We start from the raw sequence: 17,745 nt of genomic DNA, 5'->3' as shown, positions 1-17,745 counted from the left end.
GTCATTCAAAAGCTCTAACGTTGAAAACAAATATGGACAGATCCAGGATCTGCCTTCCATGATAGGGTTCTGTTCATGGGAGGTAGCCTGATTTTGAGGGATCCCCCTCCCACAGCTCACCTCATTCAGACAGGGCTGCCACAGGAAAGAGGGGGTGTGGAAGGCCCCTTCCATCAGTGGATCCAGCATAAATCTGAATCCAACCCAATGTAAAAGTAGAAGGTGGAAGGCCACTTATTCAATATCTTCCCTTCTTGATAGGCTAGAGATGGAAGAGCAATGTAGCCAGTTATCCAACCCCGCAAAACACAGAGAGCGCACATGCACAGGCCTGCACAATTTGTGAACCCACCAAGCCAAATACAGCCAACCAACTTTGTATGGTGGCCTGCCAGATCCTCAGTAACCCCCTTATCCCCAGCTTATGCACCTGCAGCCAGGCAGCAAAACAGGAGATGATTAGGTCCCTGGCAGACCAGCATATATAAGGAGTGATTCCCCCACCCCCAGCAAACATAAACATATTATGAAGTATTATACGCAAGGGTCTTCTCATACATCATGAAGGACTGTGACGGACACTTATTTTTGGAGAGGAGGGAATACTCTAAATGCTACATTCTGCCCAGGATGAAGTGGTCATAGGAGGCTTCTATTGTGGGCTCAGACTGAGGCTGAGATGCAGATGGTTTGCCAATGATTTATCAAGCGCCCCTCTTGAGTTGCTATTCTTAGTTGATGAGGTCTGTTTGGCATGATGGGTCACTATTTGAGACCCACTGAGCTAAACAGACCACCAACCATATATAGTAGTCCATAAAGGCAGACTCTGACATTAAAACAAAGGAGCTGCCAACAGAATAGTCCCGAGAGGTCTTTGGATTCCAGAATAACCTCCACCATCCATAACAGAGTAGAATGAATATTATGGCCTTCTGGGACTGCAATGAAAGGCATTGATGTATAGTGGATTAAATTAGTTGTACTTCACTCTTGACCGCTGGCCATGCTGGCTGGGGCTGATGGAAACTGTAGTCCAGCAACACCAGATTTCCTACCCCTGCACTAAATATAATATTTACACTGCAAACATAGATTGATTTTATACCAATTTTGATAGTTGTGGCTTCCGCCAAAGAATCCTGGGAATTATAGTTTGGGAAGGGTCCTTTTGGAGATCCCTAGCCCTCTAAGTAGAACCACAGTTCCCAGGGTTCACTGGGGGAGGGAACCACTCTTCAACAAAGGTGAGTGTAGTGGCTAGAGTGCTGGACTGGGATTTGGGAGATCAGGGTTGTAGTCCCCATTCAGTCATGGAAGTTCATTGGGCGACTTTGGGCCAGTCACAGACTCTCAGTCCAACCCACCTCACAGGACTGTTGTTGTTGTGAGAATAAAATGGAGAGGAGGATTATATACACTGCCTTGGGTTCCTTGGAGGAAAAAAGGAGTGATATAAATGCAATAAATAAATAAATAAAATTAACCAGCGTCAAAGCTTGCTGTGTAGATACACTCTCAGTTTCTCCTTGAGCAAAAGAACTCTTACCTTCGAATTGGCTGTGCAATTTTGCTCCTGGGTATGCTGCTCCCGCTTATAGCCAGGGAAGGCCTCGGAAGACCACTGCGAATTACAATGCCTGCGTTTGCAGTCTTGTTTGGCATTGGGATGCCTGTGTTAGAGTGTAGCTGTAAGGTGTTGCTGGACAACGGAATGTTGCTGCTGTTACTGCTGCTCCCTTGAACAGTCGGACTCACGTAGGCTGTGGCTTTGAGAGGTTGCCTGACAGATACTGGAAAGTGTCCCACACTGTGAACTCGGTGTTGAAGTTGCCCTGGAGAAGGAACTGGAGAGGGAGAGTGTAAGAAACAAATAGGGTTACACAGGTCTGTGACGCCACAGAGATTCACATCTTCCTGAAGGCAACTCCATAAATTGAGCACACAAGCGCACAATAAAGACAACCGGAAATATTGGCTTGAGCACTGGAACTAGTTCGAATATACCGTTGATGTTTCTATGCTATGTTTCACACTTAGCCTTTCTTCTATGGCACTCCTTCCCCTAAATCCCTATGGATCAGGATAGTCTGAGAGTAGGAATGGGGGAGGGGGGAAATCCATTCAGTTTGCATTTTAATATGAACTTACCTAATTTTGCACTTTCAAACCGTATATGAACCGAAGCTCAGTTATCCTTTAAGATTTGTTCTCTGAATTTTGCAATGGAGTTCTCCAATAATAATAAAAAAGTATACAGATTTTGAGGAAAGTGTGCAAAAAAAAATGCATATAATACAGAAAATAATGTTTTAAAACGCATTATATTAGGGGAAATTGCTTTCAAAAATGTGTACATTTGGCAAAATTGCATACAAATGTGCATGTATTGAGAAAAATGTGCATACAAATGCCTACAAATTTTCATGTGAAATTATGTTTTTAAAAATTTCAAATTGATGTGGGGAAGGGACAAAATGAGATTATTAAAATGAGAAACTGAGTCCAAACTAAACATTTGTTAGCTTTCTCTCCTCTCCTGTAAGATCCGAAAGAGGGCCCATGAACTTGCAGGTGCGTAGAGAAAGCTAGCATGCTCCATTATGTATGCTTTAACGAATCTTTAGTTTGGCCCTGAGGTAAACCTAAATGGAAAGATTTGTCCCTCCTGACCAATGATCAGGTCACTAACAGATGTGAGCCAGAAGGCTAGGCGAGTGCTCCAATATGACTGGCTCAGAACTCTTGCCTCAGGGATTCTGGAATAAAATCTACACCGCAAAGTTATATTTTTGTATGACAGACTGATCCATCATGGTCAACCCCCAAAGAATCCTGGGAACTGTCATTTGGTAAGACTTCTTCCTAGCTTCTCTCAGAGAACTACAATCTGCATCTAACTCACTGTCTCTCCCTCAATCCCATGAGAAGAATGTTGTGAGCACATCTGAACAAACCCTGAGCCAGTTTACCCATGCATTGAGCAGAATCATGTTTGAATGACATCCCATCACTGCCACCCATCTAAAGCGTTACCATTTTCCCAACCTTGGGTCCCCAGATGTTGTTGAACCACAACTCCCATCATCCCCAGTCACTGCCCATGCTGGCCAGGGATGATGAAGGTGGTAGTCAAACATCATCTAGAGACCCAAGGCTGAGAAAGGCTGTAATCTGAAGTCTTCCAATAGCTTTCTATCCCACAACGAATGACAAAGATTTCACACTTACTGCAAGACTGTATTCTTGAAATCCCATTACCAGCTCCATGTAGATTAGAATCAAAGCTTAGGCTGTTCCTCACTGTGATTGCAGAGCTGACATTGGTACTGACGGTGGGGGTGCTTGGCATTCGAGCTAAATTCGGCATGCTCCTTCGGAGTTTGTCTGTAGCAAGAACAAGTGTCATTGTTAGGAAATGCTTGTGATCAAGTAACCTCTTGTGAATGTCTGCAAACCTGAGAGACCTTCTGAATTAGGGCAAAGGACCATTGAATGGAGCATTCGGTTTTCAGTATGGGAGCTTCCCAGAGGCTCTGGATGGCCAAGCAAGGAACAAAGGCAACAGCTGTTTGTCCCCAGTATCTGATATTCAGAAGGTCTACCATCTGAATTAAGATGTCTAAGAAATTAAGTGAGGGCAAAATTATTTCAACATCAAAGAAGGAGTCCAAAGCACCACAGCTGCGGAAGTAATATTTGTTGGCAGATTCCCAAGATATAGGCTAGAAAATACATTTCAAAATAGGTTTACTCCAGAGAAGAGCCAATGCATATGTTACTGTAGCCACACATAAACCCCTTTCCTATTTGTTTTTCTTTTCTTTTTTTTAAGGGTGGGCACCTATGTTTCTTCCATTACCATGCCAGTAACATAGGCAAGGTGAGTTATTTGGTTCCACACCGTTACATGGTTCCACACTAGCATTAGAAACTGATTCTTCCAGTTGAGAAAATCTGGGCCAGTTAGACAGTGTTGTTCAGTTCAGCTCATGGTTGGCTCACTCAGTACCAGCAGTCCTCAGCCTTTCTTGCTTCCTCTTCCTGCCCTTCTTCAAACTTACTTTGTGAGGGGCAGGGGGAAATGTCAAAGGAAAAATGTTTTCATGTTGACACCCAATCTTGCACCTCCCTAACACTTTGGCAAAGAAGACAGCAAAGTACGGCCTGCATAACATGTGACCTACCGAGCCAGAAGTAGTCCACCAGCCACATATTGGAGCCAGCACTGGCGTCACTCCTGGGCAGGACACCCTCCATGGCCCCCTCCCTCAGTGGCTCTACGTTCTCAGCACCATTGTCACCAGCTGCGCTCCTCCTCCTTTTTTTTATCACTGCTCCCACTTACTTGCTTGGCAGGCAGGGAGCAAGTAGGCCGTGACACCTACTGTTTCCCCTTATCACTACCAATGTTGTCTGGACCAGAGTCAGAGGTAGGAGAACAAGCAGGTTGCAATGGTGAGGCGAAGCAAGTCCAAGGAGCTGCTATCGACAGGCCACTCCTGTGGGCCCTCTGCAGGTGCCTGACCATGCCTACCCTTGATGTCAGCCCTGGTTGGGGCTTGCCAGATGTCTGTTTTTGAAGCCCCAAGCAGGCAATACCAACATAAGGTTTACTGAGCCATCATAAACAGCTGGCGGGCTGTGCGGTTTGGTGGGGTGCCTGCCAAATGTCAACCATGTGTATTGCACACAAATCAGCTCTCTCAGAGTATTATATGAACCCTGTCACTCTGTTACCTAGCCCTCCATTTGTCATATTGTAGTTAGCTTTAACTCCACACAGGCTTGTCTTAGGGCCTAGCATAAGCTATTTGCCCAGCATCCATAACTGTAAAACTGCACACTATAAATATGCATGCTATTTTAAAACACAGCACATTTTCTTTTCCAAGGGATGTTGACAGACAACCTTTGTCTCTACAATTAAGAACTTCAGTGCCAGGCAGCAGTCCCATCAAAAGAGATATGGTTTCTAGAAGATTCTGCAGGTTTTGATCTTGTGTGTAAATAAATCTATTCTAGAAAACAAACAAGGAATGGTATATATCTGCAGAGCAGATGGGTTGAGAATGAGATTAGGAGGGGAAGGGAAGCCATGATAGTGAAATGAAGCCTCCATGTTTAGAGGCAGTAAACCTCTGAGCACTAGATGATGGGGACAAGCAAGAGTACAGCAGTATTGCTTTCATGCCTCACTTGAACACTTCTAGAAGCATCTGACTGGCTACTGCCGGCAGGTCCAGCCCTGCCAAACAGCCAAGTGAAGTAACCTGCTTTAGGCGGCATGATGGGTGGGTGGGTGGAATAGATGAAAGCAGGAAATTGATGCCTGAATTCCTGAATGATGCCTGAATGACGCAGGTCTGTTCCTGGCAAGGGGAAGGACACCACTTGGTAACAAAATGTCTTGGGCCAGCATTGGCTGCTGGGAATAAAATGCTGTACCAAATACAACATAATGACAAAAAGAACAGCAAGAGTTTTATGTCAGGAGAATAACATGGAACAGAGAGTTGGGGCTTTGCTAGACCTGCCGGGATAAGCCGGCAGGGAGGCGGGGCGACGGCGCGCTAACTTTAAAGCGCGCTGCCCAGCCTCCTAGATGGCCGACGCGTAGGGACGACGCAAGCCCTGCAGCGTCGGCCATGTGGTTTTTTTTTGGTTAAAGGGACCACGTGCGGCCCGAAGCCGAAGGCAAGGTAAGGGTTTTTTTTACAAAAAATTAAGGCCCCCTGCCCGCCCCATCTCCCCCCTCCCAATGCCTGATGACCCCCTCCCCCCCATGCCCGATGTGTGGCCTCCCCTCGCCCCTGTGCCAGCCCCCGTCGTTGCCCTGTGCCAGCCCCCGTCGTCTCCCATGCTGCCCTCCACCCTCCTCCATTGTCGCCCTGTGCCAGCCCCCGTCGTCTCCCATGCTGCCCTCCACCCTCCTCCGTCGTCGCCCTGTGCCAGCCCCCGTCGTCTCCCCCGGGATCCTCCCTCCTGGCCCGATGGGCACAGCGCTCAGCGCTGTGGCCAGTCCGCGGCTTTTTGCGGCTACTCGTGAGTAAGCGAGTAGCCGCAAAAAGCCACGGAAGTCTCTAGACGTTCCGCAGCTCCGGCCTCAGGCCGGAGCTGCGGAAAAGGCGCGCCATAAGCGACTTCGCTTATGGCGCGTTAGAGGAGGCTTCAGTGCGGCCTGGAGCTGGATTCCCCTGTGCATCATGTGGAAGCACAGCAGGGAAACTGGCTCTCAAGGCGCGCTAAGGCCTCGTCTAGGAACGCCCTAAGTGGATAAAGGAGAGAAGCCCTGTTCATTTTCTTATATCTATATTTGTATCATTTAAAAACTTTCTGAGCACTGATTATCACAATCAGTTATTATATAATATTCGTTATTCTGCACTGTAATTAATGTATAATTAATAACACAATTCCAGGGATCTGCCTATTCACTAAGATATTAAGCTTGTAAACAACTTCTTCTTCTTCTTCTTCTTCTTCTTCTTCTTCTTCCTTATCATTCTTCTTATTTATTTTTATCATTATCGTCGTCGTCATCATCATCATCATCATCATGATGTTTAACATCTATGCAGCACTTCAGAGTTTTGAAAAAAACTTTGCGTACATGACCACAGAAATCTGCATAATAACTAAAAGCAAACTAAGATTTGGAGTTGGTCCAGATTGCCTTTCAAGTATCCCACCCAACTTTGCGATTCTTTAGCTTTAACAGGGAAAGATTTACATCATTGCATTTGGTCAAGCCTGCTGGAGAGGCCTTGCCTGGACATTACCTATGTCAGCAAATAGTTATCAGGTCAGCTGCTGCTTTTGTGAATGGGCCAGAAAAGGGAGGAAATGACTCAGAGATTCATCAGACAAACGTTTTATCCTAAGCTTGCTACTGCCCACTTACGGATGTGCATGCGTTCTTTATATCAGGCTTCCCCAACCTTTTGCCTTCTAGATGGCTTGGACTACAACTCCCAGAATTCCTGACCATTGTCTATGATGGCTGGGATTCATGGGAGTTAAAGTCCACATCCTCTGGAGGGCAGAAGGTTGGGGAAGGCTGCTTTATATGATGTCGTCCGCTCCTTATGCTCATTTTTCCATCGCAAAACAGACCCCCCCAAAATCCGTATTTTTTAATAAATAAATAAATAAATAGAATGTGCCATGATCTCCTGCTGAGTGCATCAAAAGCGCAGGAAGCAGAGCCACAGTAAGGAAACGTGGTTTCTCACCGTCTGAAGGGGCTCCAGTAAAATGCTATACTCCTGGAATTCTTAACACTTGGAGGATTGGGGCATAGAGGGTATAACAGCTGTTACCCCAATATTGCAAATGGGGGTCTGAAGTTGAGACATAGCGGCTGGCCTGAGGCCACTCTTCAATTAATGGCAGAAGTGAAATATGAATTGAAACTGGTTCACAACTCAGTTTCATGAATGCTATGTTGCACTAGCACAGACTTACAAGACTGATGTCTGATATGTGCTCTCAGGGAGACACTGCAGGATTTCACTTATTCCAATAACCCATTTAGAAGAGACGCAAAGCTGAGCATGCGTAGCCTACTGTACATTCAACATTCCCTTGTACATTGTCTCAAATACTATCTTGTCAAAGACTAATTCATAAGTCTATGTATAGATTTATAAATACCACAAGCACAAGTGAATTAATACTGCAACCACAAGCTAAACCAAGATGGCTGATGAGCAGTGTGGATTGAAGCTAGGTCCTACCAACCCTACTATATTTTATGTTGATGAATATAAAAGGACTGCTGATAAAGTAAAAGGTTTCTGGTAAGAAAAGTACATGTAATTACAAAGGTTATAACGTATTGTTTGTTTAAAAGGAAAAAAGTGTGATGCATCTTGTGGGTGAGTGAGTGATTCCATAGGCCCTGTTCAGAAGACACCTTAAACCATGGCTTTAACCAAGGTGGTTAAGCCAGAAAGCCAGGCTGTGTTCAGAAGACACCTTAAACCATGGCTTTAATTTGTGGTTAAGCCAGAAAGCCAGGCTGTGTTCAGAAGACACCTTAAACCATGGCTTTAATTTGTGGTTAAGCCAGAAAGCCAGGCTGTGTTCAGAAGACACCTTAAACCATGGCTTTAACCATAGTGAATAAAGCAAAAAGCCTTATTCACAGTGGACAAAGCCATGGTTTAAGGTGTCTTCTGAACACAGCCTGGCTTTCTGGCTTAACCACAGTGGTTAAAGCCATGGTTTAAGGTGTCTTCTGAACAGGCCCATTGTGTCATGTTGCATCTCCAAGCACAACCTCTGAGATATAACCTCTGAGTTGTATCTCCTATTTGGTGGAGCCTTTATTGTTTCAGACTAGGGATGCTTGAGGAATTTGATCTCCGCAGATTCTGATGTGCACTTCCCAGACTAATGTACAAATCAGAACATAGTTATCCTTCAGATTTTTACATTTCTCCAAATTTTGCCACACAGTTCTTAGCTCAAAAACGTCAGCTAAATCTGTATTTGAGGAAAAACTAAATTTAGAAACGTGTACTTTGAGACACCACGTATTTGGAAATGTGTATTTTGCGCAAAAATAGGTTCAAAGGTAAGTATGTAAATACTAAATATGAATTTCCAGGCAGATTCTTTTTAAAACCACAGATTAACGCGAGAAAAGGACAGAATAGGTTTATGGATGAATATACACAAAAGGACCGTGGACTGAGAAGAGGATGATCTGTCCATTTCTATTACAGATCCTGACCATGCAGCAGAGGTCAGGTTCGTATAGAACAGCCTTCCTCAACCTGGAGCGCTCCAGATGTGTTGGACTGCATCTCCCAGAATGCCCCAGCTGGCTGGGGCATTCTGGGAGTTGTAGTCCAACACATCTGGAGCGCCCCAGGTTGAGGAAGGCTGGTATAGAATATAGATTTTTGACTCCAGACCACTTTTTGGAGAACTGAGTGGCCCCTAAAATACAGAAGTTTTCCATCCCTGAGTGAAGCGGCAGCAGATTCCATACTGAAGGGAGGGCAAAAGAAATCCACAAGTCAGAAGAACCAGCCAGACTAACCTCCATTAATCCTGTTTGATTGTGGCTCAACGGGACTTTGAGCTTGAGGAGAATAACACTGTTGCTGATAATTATTTGAGGGGAAATAGGGGGACGTTGGGCTTCTTCTGCAGTCCCGTATGCTGGAGAAAGTCTGTGAATGGGGAATCCCTCTTTGGAATGGGGAGCAACGCGTGAGCCGAGGTTGTGGAGGGGGCAGGTGGTCAAATTCTTCCTCCTCATCCTCAAGGCTGTAGCGATCAAATTCCTGATCGCTGCTGGTCCCTTTCTTGCCGGAATGAAGAGACACAGTGGAGCTGTTTCTCGACACAGATGCTGAAGTAGAAGCATAGTCTTGTCTCAGACCTGTGAAAGGGAAAGAAGAGAGGGGTTCAACATACCAAATGGGCAATGCCTGTAATTATATCCTGCCTTTCAAAATGCATTATGAAGACACGAGCAGTTCTGTGGATTGCTCTCACATCTGTAAGACACATGAAAACATTGTGCTAAAAGGATGATAGGTGCAACTGGGGTGGGGGCGAAGGAAAGTCATGAAACTTCCAATTGCATGTCTAGTCATGTTCACATTATGTTTGGAATCTTCCAAATACGAAATGACGAATGAGGGCGCACCAGTATATCTGAAGCGTAATATAACAGGGGGTACTTAGGTAGGATGATTAAGCAAGAAGTTAGCTCTGTGTCAATTTATAATTTAATCAACACGACCCTGTGAAGTAAATTAGTATGAGGCAGGAATGCATGGATTTTGTTATGTCCGTTCCATCTAAGCTTCATTTATTGCCAGTCATCTTTCATTCTTTTGGAGTCGGATATTTTTTAAGGGGTGAACAAGATTTTTGTTCCTGTTTGCAAATGCACACTTGCGCTAACGCTGATGAGCATTTGCGCAACCCCCTCCCCAAAGTAAAAAACAACAACTGGTCCGAATCTGCACGACTGGGAAAAAGCGGGATCACTGCAGAATCCACAGGTCAGATTCATAGAAATCCAAACTCATTTTTCCAACATCCGTAGTATGAGGGATGGTTCATGCATGTTATATTCCCAGTGGCTGGCCTTCTCTGCTGTGAAATCCAGAGCATGGAACTCCCTGCTCATGAAGATCCAATTGGCACCCTCTATGGCCGCTACTTACTTTATTATTTAAGATGAGATTTACAGAGTACGGTTTGTAAGTGCCATCCATGTCTATATAGTCCTAGTCAGACATTCTATATCTGAAGAAAGTAAATGTGTGAGTGTGCTAGCCTCGTTGTGGAGACTCTCTTCGCAACTGAGAACCCTGGAAAATCAGGCTTCTGAGTTGTGTGGAGTGCCTCCGCAGATACAGGAGGCTGTCCTCTTCAGAAAGTCACCCTCCATGAGCACAGGATGATGGAAACTCAAAAGGACAGGGCAGGGCTAGAGCACTCCCTCTCCTCATGCATTTACTTTCAACAAATATAGAATGCCGAACAGGGCTTATTTTATGTAAACAGATCATGTGCAAAGTATGTCACAATGACATAATGATAGAAAGTACGTGTTCAAGTCGTTTTTGAAGTCCCTTCAATAATCTAACATACCCCTTTCTATCTTCCACCCTCTTCACTCCTGAAATCTCCTCCACAGCTTCTTACTGCTCTACCTACCTCCTGCTTGATGCCCTTAGATGATTTCCTGTGAAGTCACGATGAGCTTTTAGAAACCAAGGTATGGAAGACACTCCATCTCCCAGTAGCTGGCCTTAGCTTAGCTGCTCTAAGCTAACGCCAGCTACTGGGCAACCTTGGGCCTAGTAGCCAAACGCTAAGGGGAAATTGGAAAGCTTAGAACTGGAATTCAAAGCCCTTTGAAAAAGCTTTGGTTAAATTAAACCCCTTCATGTGTCTCCATATGGCCTGGGCTTTTGAATGACACCCCCCCTTGGTGCAGATCAGATGAGCCGTTGAAGAATTTTTCAATGAAAATAGACAGATGGCATCTTCTGTGTATGTATGCAATTAGCCCACAACCCACTCCGCCCTGCCCCCACTTCCTCTATAAATTAGGTTCCTTCTCTTCACAGTACATCTAATGGCAAACATGGCATGCTACTCAGCTACATGTGAGGATAATTCATCCTGGGAGTTTTAGGAAGAAACATCCAAGTATAATAGCTCCAAATCTGATTTGAATACTGAGTTAATAATACTCTTTTTTTAAAAAAATCCTCTCCTACAGCAGCATGCAAGTGTTTTTCCTCCACCCCCAAAGTGAAAGTAGTGGCAAGCAGCTTTTTAAGAAAGGTGGGGGGCAGGGGAGCGGGGCGAAGACAGGAAATGGCAGCAACAGCCTACTCTCTTCTTGCAGCCGAGCCATGATCTGGACATCAGTGAGGTCTTGCAGTTTATATCCCATGGAGATGGAATCATCTTCTAGTTCTGAGGTGCTCAGTTCACTGTCTATGGATGACTGGGGGCTGAGAGGGGAGCTTCTAGATATACAACCTGTGGAACAGGAACACAATAAAATCCCTTAGGCATTAAAGCAAGGAGTGAGCGCTTCTGTTTCCAAAGCAACATTGCAAGTTCATACGGTTCGTAGCTGCACTTCAAGAGCCCCGTCACCAACATGACTTTACATTTCGTTGACACCTTTTATGTCGTTATGCTCTTTAAGACTCAAAGCGCAACCCTGGGACTGTCTCCTCAGAAAGAAGCCCAACTGAATTCGTTGGGATTTACTCCCAGGAAATTATGCGCATGACTGAAGCCTATTTAAAAGCGGCCTTTTGGTTCTTTGGTTAGTTCATTCGGTATGGATGAGACAGAAGAGTAGCAGGCCTGAATATGTAAATCCATACATTACAGAACAAAAGAAAAAGAAAAGCCTCAATATAGATGCTGGTGTGGATTTAGAATTCTTTTAAATCGTGGATTTTTTTTAAAAAAAAATCAATGACATTTTTAGCCCACATGTTGGACAGGAAAAGGAAAGGAAAGGAACCTCTCGTGCAAGCACTGAGTCATTACTGACTCTTGGAGGGACGTCAGCTTTCGCTGACGTTTTCTTGGCAGGCCTTATAGCGGGGTGGTTTGCCATTGCCTTCCCCGGCCGTGATTACCTTTCCCCCAGCTAACTGGGTACTCATTTTACCAACCTCGGGAGGATGGAAGGCTGAGTCGACCCGAGCCGGCTGCCTGAAACCAGCTTCTGCTGGGATCGAACTCAGGCCATGGGGAGAGTTTCAGCTGCAGAGCCACACGAGGCTCTAGATAATCAAAAGTGGGGATGTGCAAATCAACAAAACTGAAGTTCGTTCAGGTTCTCCGAATTCAACTTGGGTGCTCATTCCAACTTGTGTCAGATTGGGAGCTTTTTTTCTTTTCATACAAAAATGCATAAATACTTTCATGTGCATTTCCCCAAATGTACACATCAACTGTGCATATTTTTGGAATGTACACATTGCTCTCCCATTAATGTGTGTCTGTGCACATTTTTCAGAAGTGCACATTCTTTCGTGTACACATTTTTCAAAGGCAATTTTTCTTCGTTCCACAAATCGCACTGCAAGTCCGAAAATGAACGGACTTCAACTGCAGATTGTGTTTGGATCCACATTTGGTTCAGGGAGGTAGGAACTGGGTAAATCTGGTCAAAAGTGAACTGAAACTAATTTCTCATACATCCCTATTCAAAACATGCAGACAGCATGGGGTAGGGGGACTGTAAGTGTCCCTGTGCTTTGCATAGCTCTCAGTTCTTTTTTCACATTGTCCAGACAGGTTCAGCTACTCTTAAATCCCTCCTACCCCTAACTTACCCCTATCTTCCACAACCTCACTGCTCTAGTACTTAGCTTGGTAGACCATTAAACGCACAGGCTCTTCCTACAGTATCCCCTGGCCTACTGTCACAGCCTGATCTTTGCAGAGGCCATGTCTAGGACAGATCACTGTAATTTGCCCCAAGGCAACAATGGGAGTGCACACCCCATTATTCAATGTAACATAGAGGAGTTGTTCTTGTTCTCCAGGGGAATAAAATTCTCCATGCCATCCATAACCAAGCACCCTTCAACTGATGTGTGATTAAAAGTAAATGAATTAAGGGGGGGGGTGGCCTGGCATTTTAAATCTACACCAAGGCATATGCTTTAGACCCAAAGGGTCGAACTAGATGTTGATGTGGTCAACCATGCATATTCATGCACAGGTCTTCCCTGCTCATGTAAAACCTAGGGGAGGGTCTACTACTTTTCAACATGAGAAGGAGTGCATGGATGAGGTGTGTTAAATCCTCACCTTCTTATGCCTTACCTCATAGGAATCCATTATTTCAACCACTTTTCTCTCCTGCCTCGCTCATTTCCAGGAACAAAGCCAGGTGAAGAAGTGCTTCAAGCCAAGGTGGGCTCCCCTGGGGAGGTCACCAGCAAAGTGCCATCCAGATACACACAACCCAGCCTCCCACCCTCCACAGTGGCCTTATCACCCAGCGGTGCTGCATGCATGTCCCACAATGCCCCAACATGGTGTCACTCTGGGGCACAGCGAGGACATCAAAATGTTGGCTTCCTACCTGCTCATCATGGCTGCTCCGTAAACCACAGCCAAAGATCAGGCGTGGGCAGGAGGGCCCAGCTCAAATGCTGGTGGGCCTTGACAGGGTTCTAGACCCCTGACAACTGCCCAATCATGCTGCTGAGTGCTGAATCCAGTCCTGTCTCAGCAACGAATCATAGAAAAGTAAGGCACAAAATGGGGAAAGATTTAGTACCTCTCACCCGCATGTACCTTTACTTACAGAAAAGTACTAGCCCTCTCACTTTATACAAGAACAAGAAAAATGTACGCAAAAAGAATCATGGCTAATTCATCAAGTTGGTGTCAGTAAGCCGACAAGTCAAATAATCAACAGAAACTGACTACGGGCCTTATTACAGTGCAATGTTAGTAAGAAAGAAAGCATTACCTGTTCTCTCAGGTGTTAATATTGCTTTACTGAAGGTTTTAGAGAAGGCAGGAGTGTTAAAGCCATTGCTATATGGAGTGAGCCTTGCAACAGGACTATAGGGGAAAGCCAAGGAGACAGATGAAGAGAACAGACTCCGCCATCGACTAGCTGTTAACGGGACACAGAAAAGAAAGAAGTCAGGTTATATTTAACAACAGAATGTTTCTCTATTAGGCAGAAAGCATTGTGGGATGGGGAGGGATCAACCAATACAAGTGTCTAGCAGTGCAATTCTAAACGATTCTATTCAGAAGTAAATCCTATTGCGTTCAGCAGGGTTTACTCCCAGGTAAGTGGATATGAAGTTGCAGCCTGAGGTGCTTGTATAGGAATGTGCTGCCAGAGGCGGCAGGCAAGGGAGAGAAATAGATGGTGTTTAGAAACAAAAATAAATAAAAGAAGAGGAAAGATGTGATCTGACGCTGGAGAAATGGGACAGGTTTAGAGGACCATGATTTAGATTTTCATCTTTCTCATCCAATACATTCTGCTATTGATCAGGTTAGCCGCTTCAAGGCTGGAGAGGCAGGATACAAATATTTAAATATAAAACTGGAAATGTAAATTAATATGCACAAGAACATTTTAGATTAAGAAAACATTTTGGATTATGGACAACACCACTCATTCTACATAGTAGAGCTGGAAATGTACAAGCAATTAATAGATTCAATATGAATAGGAAACAGTTTATTCTATACTGGAACAATAAATATAAACATTAAAAATAGAGCACTGGCGCTGAGCTTATTGTAATAATTAGTTTCTTACACTGCAATGTACCTATTTTCTTTATTTTGACAATATTTTATTTTATTATTTATAATAATAATAAATAAATGGGTTTCCTCCAAGGAACCCAAGGCAGCGTATATAATCCTCCTCCTTCTGTCCATTTTATCCTCACAACAACAACCCTGTGAGATGGGTTGGGCGGAGAGTCTGTGGCTGGCCCAAAGCCACCCAGTGGGTTTCCATGGCCGAGTGGGGACTAGAACCCGGATCTCCAGACTCCCAGTCTGACACTTTAGCCACTACACCACACTGGCTGATATTCTGAATTATCTTCTTGATTTTTTCCCTATATGATATGGTAAGAGATAAGTCATATCATAGTATGTATTATTCTGGCTGTTATCTTTTTACTTGTAATATTTTAATTCCTTTTGAATAAGGCAATGTAAATATATGAGATAACTGGTGTGACTGCAACCAGTAGAGGAACTCTTCTACTTACTAAATGGTTACAGCTAATATTTTTAAAACAACTATTAGTAGGCTTGGCTAATTGGACATAACTGAGCTGAGACATAAGCTACAGGACAGTAAAGTACAGACTCACTCATCAAGTGCTAAAAACAAACTTAATCCCCTTCATAAGCTTTTAAGCCACCAGACACAAATATTTATTCCTTTTACCAACATGAAATTCCAAGTTACATAAGCATGAACATTTTTTATGGCATATCTGCACACTCCGGAACAGGCAACTTGATATTTACATCCCAGTGACAACATCAGCCTCACATGCATTGTGGTATTTTCACATACATAGAAATGTCCTTCAAAACATGTTTCTTAAACTTTATGCATCAAAAACAAGCGCTTAAATATACTTTAGAAAGCAAAGGGAAACAGGGCAGTGTAGTGGTTACACTGTTGGACTAGGACCAGGGAGGCATGCCTATATGTTTCCGAGCCCAATTCAAGGTGCTGGTTTTAACCTATAAAGCCCTACATGGCTTGGGACCGCAATACCTGATGGAATGCCTCTCCCGACATGAACCTACCCGTACACTGCATTCAACATCTAAGGTCCTCCTCCGAGTGCCTACTCCAACGGAAGCTCGGAGGATGGCAACAAGGGAGAGGGCCTTTTCAGTGGTGGCCCCCCGACTGTGGAATGATCTTCCCGGTGAGGCTCGCCTGGTGCCAACATTGTTATCTTTTCGGCGCCAGGTCAAGACTTTTCTCTTCTCCCTGGCATTTTAACAGCATTTAACAACGTTAAGTTTGTTTTTAATGGACCCCAGAATTGTTGTTTTTAAATGGATACTGTTGTTTTTGTACTGTTTTTTATGTTTTTGATGGTTTTTAAATTTTGTATACTTTTAATGTTTACTATTTTTAATTGTTGTCAACCGCCCAGAGAGCTTCGGCTGTGGGGCGGTATATAAATGTAATAAAATAAATAAATAAATAAATAAATAAATAAATAAATAAATAATCTAATTCCCATTCAGCCAAGAAGCTCACTGGATAACCTCAGGCTAATCATATATCTAGACCTAACCTACCTAACAGGATTGTTGTGAGTATAAAATGGGGGGGGGGGGGGAAGAGAAGCATATATACCGCCCTAAGCTCTGTGGGAAAAGGATGAGATTAAAATTTAATGAAAGAAAATAAATGGATAAAATAAAGCACGAACAGGCAACGTCACTGTTCACATAGCCCACTCCATTCCGGCGCGAGGTTAAGACTTTCCTCTTTGCCCAGGCATACAGTGGCACATCTTAATTACCCACATGTTTAGTTTTTTAACGGCTTTTAATGCTTTATGTGTGTATGTTCTGTGTTTTAGAATTTTAAATTTTGTATACTCGTTTTTATCTTAATTTTAGAATTTCTGTAAACCGCCCAGAGAGCCCTGGTATAGAAGTGTAATAAATAAATAAATAAATAAATAAAATTCTCCAGGCAGTAGTCCAGAAGCCAGAAGTGTCTTTTGTCACACATATCACCCCCACACCTTCACATGTGCTGTCTATAAGAAACCAGCCATTAATGGTGTCACTGTTATAGGACACCAGTTCATATGAACCCCAAAGAGAAATGTAACATCCCAAGGGTGGGGATATATGATAGTCTTACAACTTTAAACATCTTAAAAGAGGTCAGCAGTGCTCCCCTCTGCAAGCTAAAATGACATACACCATTCTGGAAACGAAGCTCAGTGTGATAGAGCACATGCTTTGCATACAGAAGGTCACAGGTTCGATCCCCGGCTTATCCAGTTAGGGCAAGGAAAAGAATCCTGTTTAAAACCCTGGGGAACTGCTGCCAGTCAGTGCCGACAATACTAGGCCAGATGGACCAATGGTCTGACTCGGCAAAAGGCAGCTTCCTATGTTATGTTCCACTCATTTCCAATTGTTTCACGAAATACTAGGTTCCCATTGCACTAGTGGTAGACCCCGCTAGCTCGCAGGTGATATTGGATAATGTCTATTTCACTCAACAGGCTATAAAATGTAACTCTTATGGTGTTCCTTGTTTTTGAAGTTTTGATATGGCAAACCCATCAATGACGTACATGATCATGATGGTAGTGGGTGACACTAGCTCTAATTGAAATGATTTGTGGCCTCTCAAACTGAATGCAGCCCACTAGCCCTGCACAAGTTGTGTTGGGCCTGCTGCTTACCAAAATCACGTCACCAGCTTCAATGAACGACTGAATGAATTACAAAAGAAAATCTTCTTTAAGAGCAAACGGGCAACTCCTGTCTTAGAAGAAAAGTCAAGGAAAGCACAAGCTATACCTGTAATTCAAAAATGACTACCAACATTTTCTACTTCTCCTTAAAAGTCGCCACTGGACAGCAAAACACAAAAGATGGCTTTGAAAAGGCCTTTGTGATTCTACTTTTAGCCAAGATGCAGCTTTGAAACAGTCTGATCATTTGCCAAGGCCAATTATGGGC

At 43.9% G+C, this 17,745-nt stretch overlaps 1 protein-coding gene across 3 annotated transcripts in view; it reads right to left on the bottom strand.

The window, feature by feature from the left end:
* Positions 1-17,745, bottom strand: part of SLAIN1 (SLAIN motif family member 1) — a 44,789-nt gene that overhangs the window by 8,003 nt on the left and 19,041 nt on the right. Inside the window, exons 3-7 of one of the 3 annotated variants that reach the window (XM_063127437.1) lie at positions 13,997-14,146; positions 11,377-11,526; positions 9,053-9,397; positions 3,232-3,387; positions 1,550-1,847 (exon numbers count right to left, since the gene is read on the bottom strand). In XM_063127437.1, the coding sequence (XP_062983507.1) occupies positions 1,550-1,847; positions 3,232-3,387; positions 9,053-9,397; positions 11,377-11,526; positions 13,997-14,146 (1,099 nt within the window). Of the gene's footprint in view, positions 1-1,549; positions 1,848-3,231; positions 3,388-9,052; positions 9,398-11,376; positions 11,527-13,603; positions 13,742-13,996; positions 14,147-17,745 lie in introns of those variants that run through there. The other 2 variants (XM_063127439.1, XM_063127438.1) reach the window with 2 other exon arrangements.

Source organism: Elgaria multicarinata, chromosome 5, assembly GCF_023053635.1.
Source record: "Elgaria multicarinata webbii isolate HBS135686 ecotype San Diego chromosome 5, rElgMul1.1.pri, whole genome shotgun sequence".
Classification (NCBI taxonomy): Eukaryota; Metazoa; Chordata; class Lepidosauria; order Squamata; family Anguidae; genus Elgaria; species Elgaria multicarinata.
Note: the sequence above shows the minus strand (reverse complement) of the source record. Positions and strands in the feature narration are given on the sequence as shown.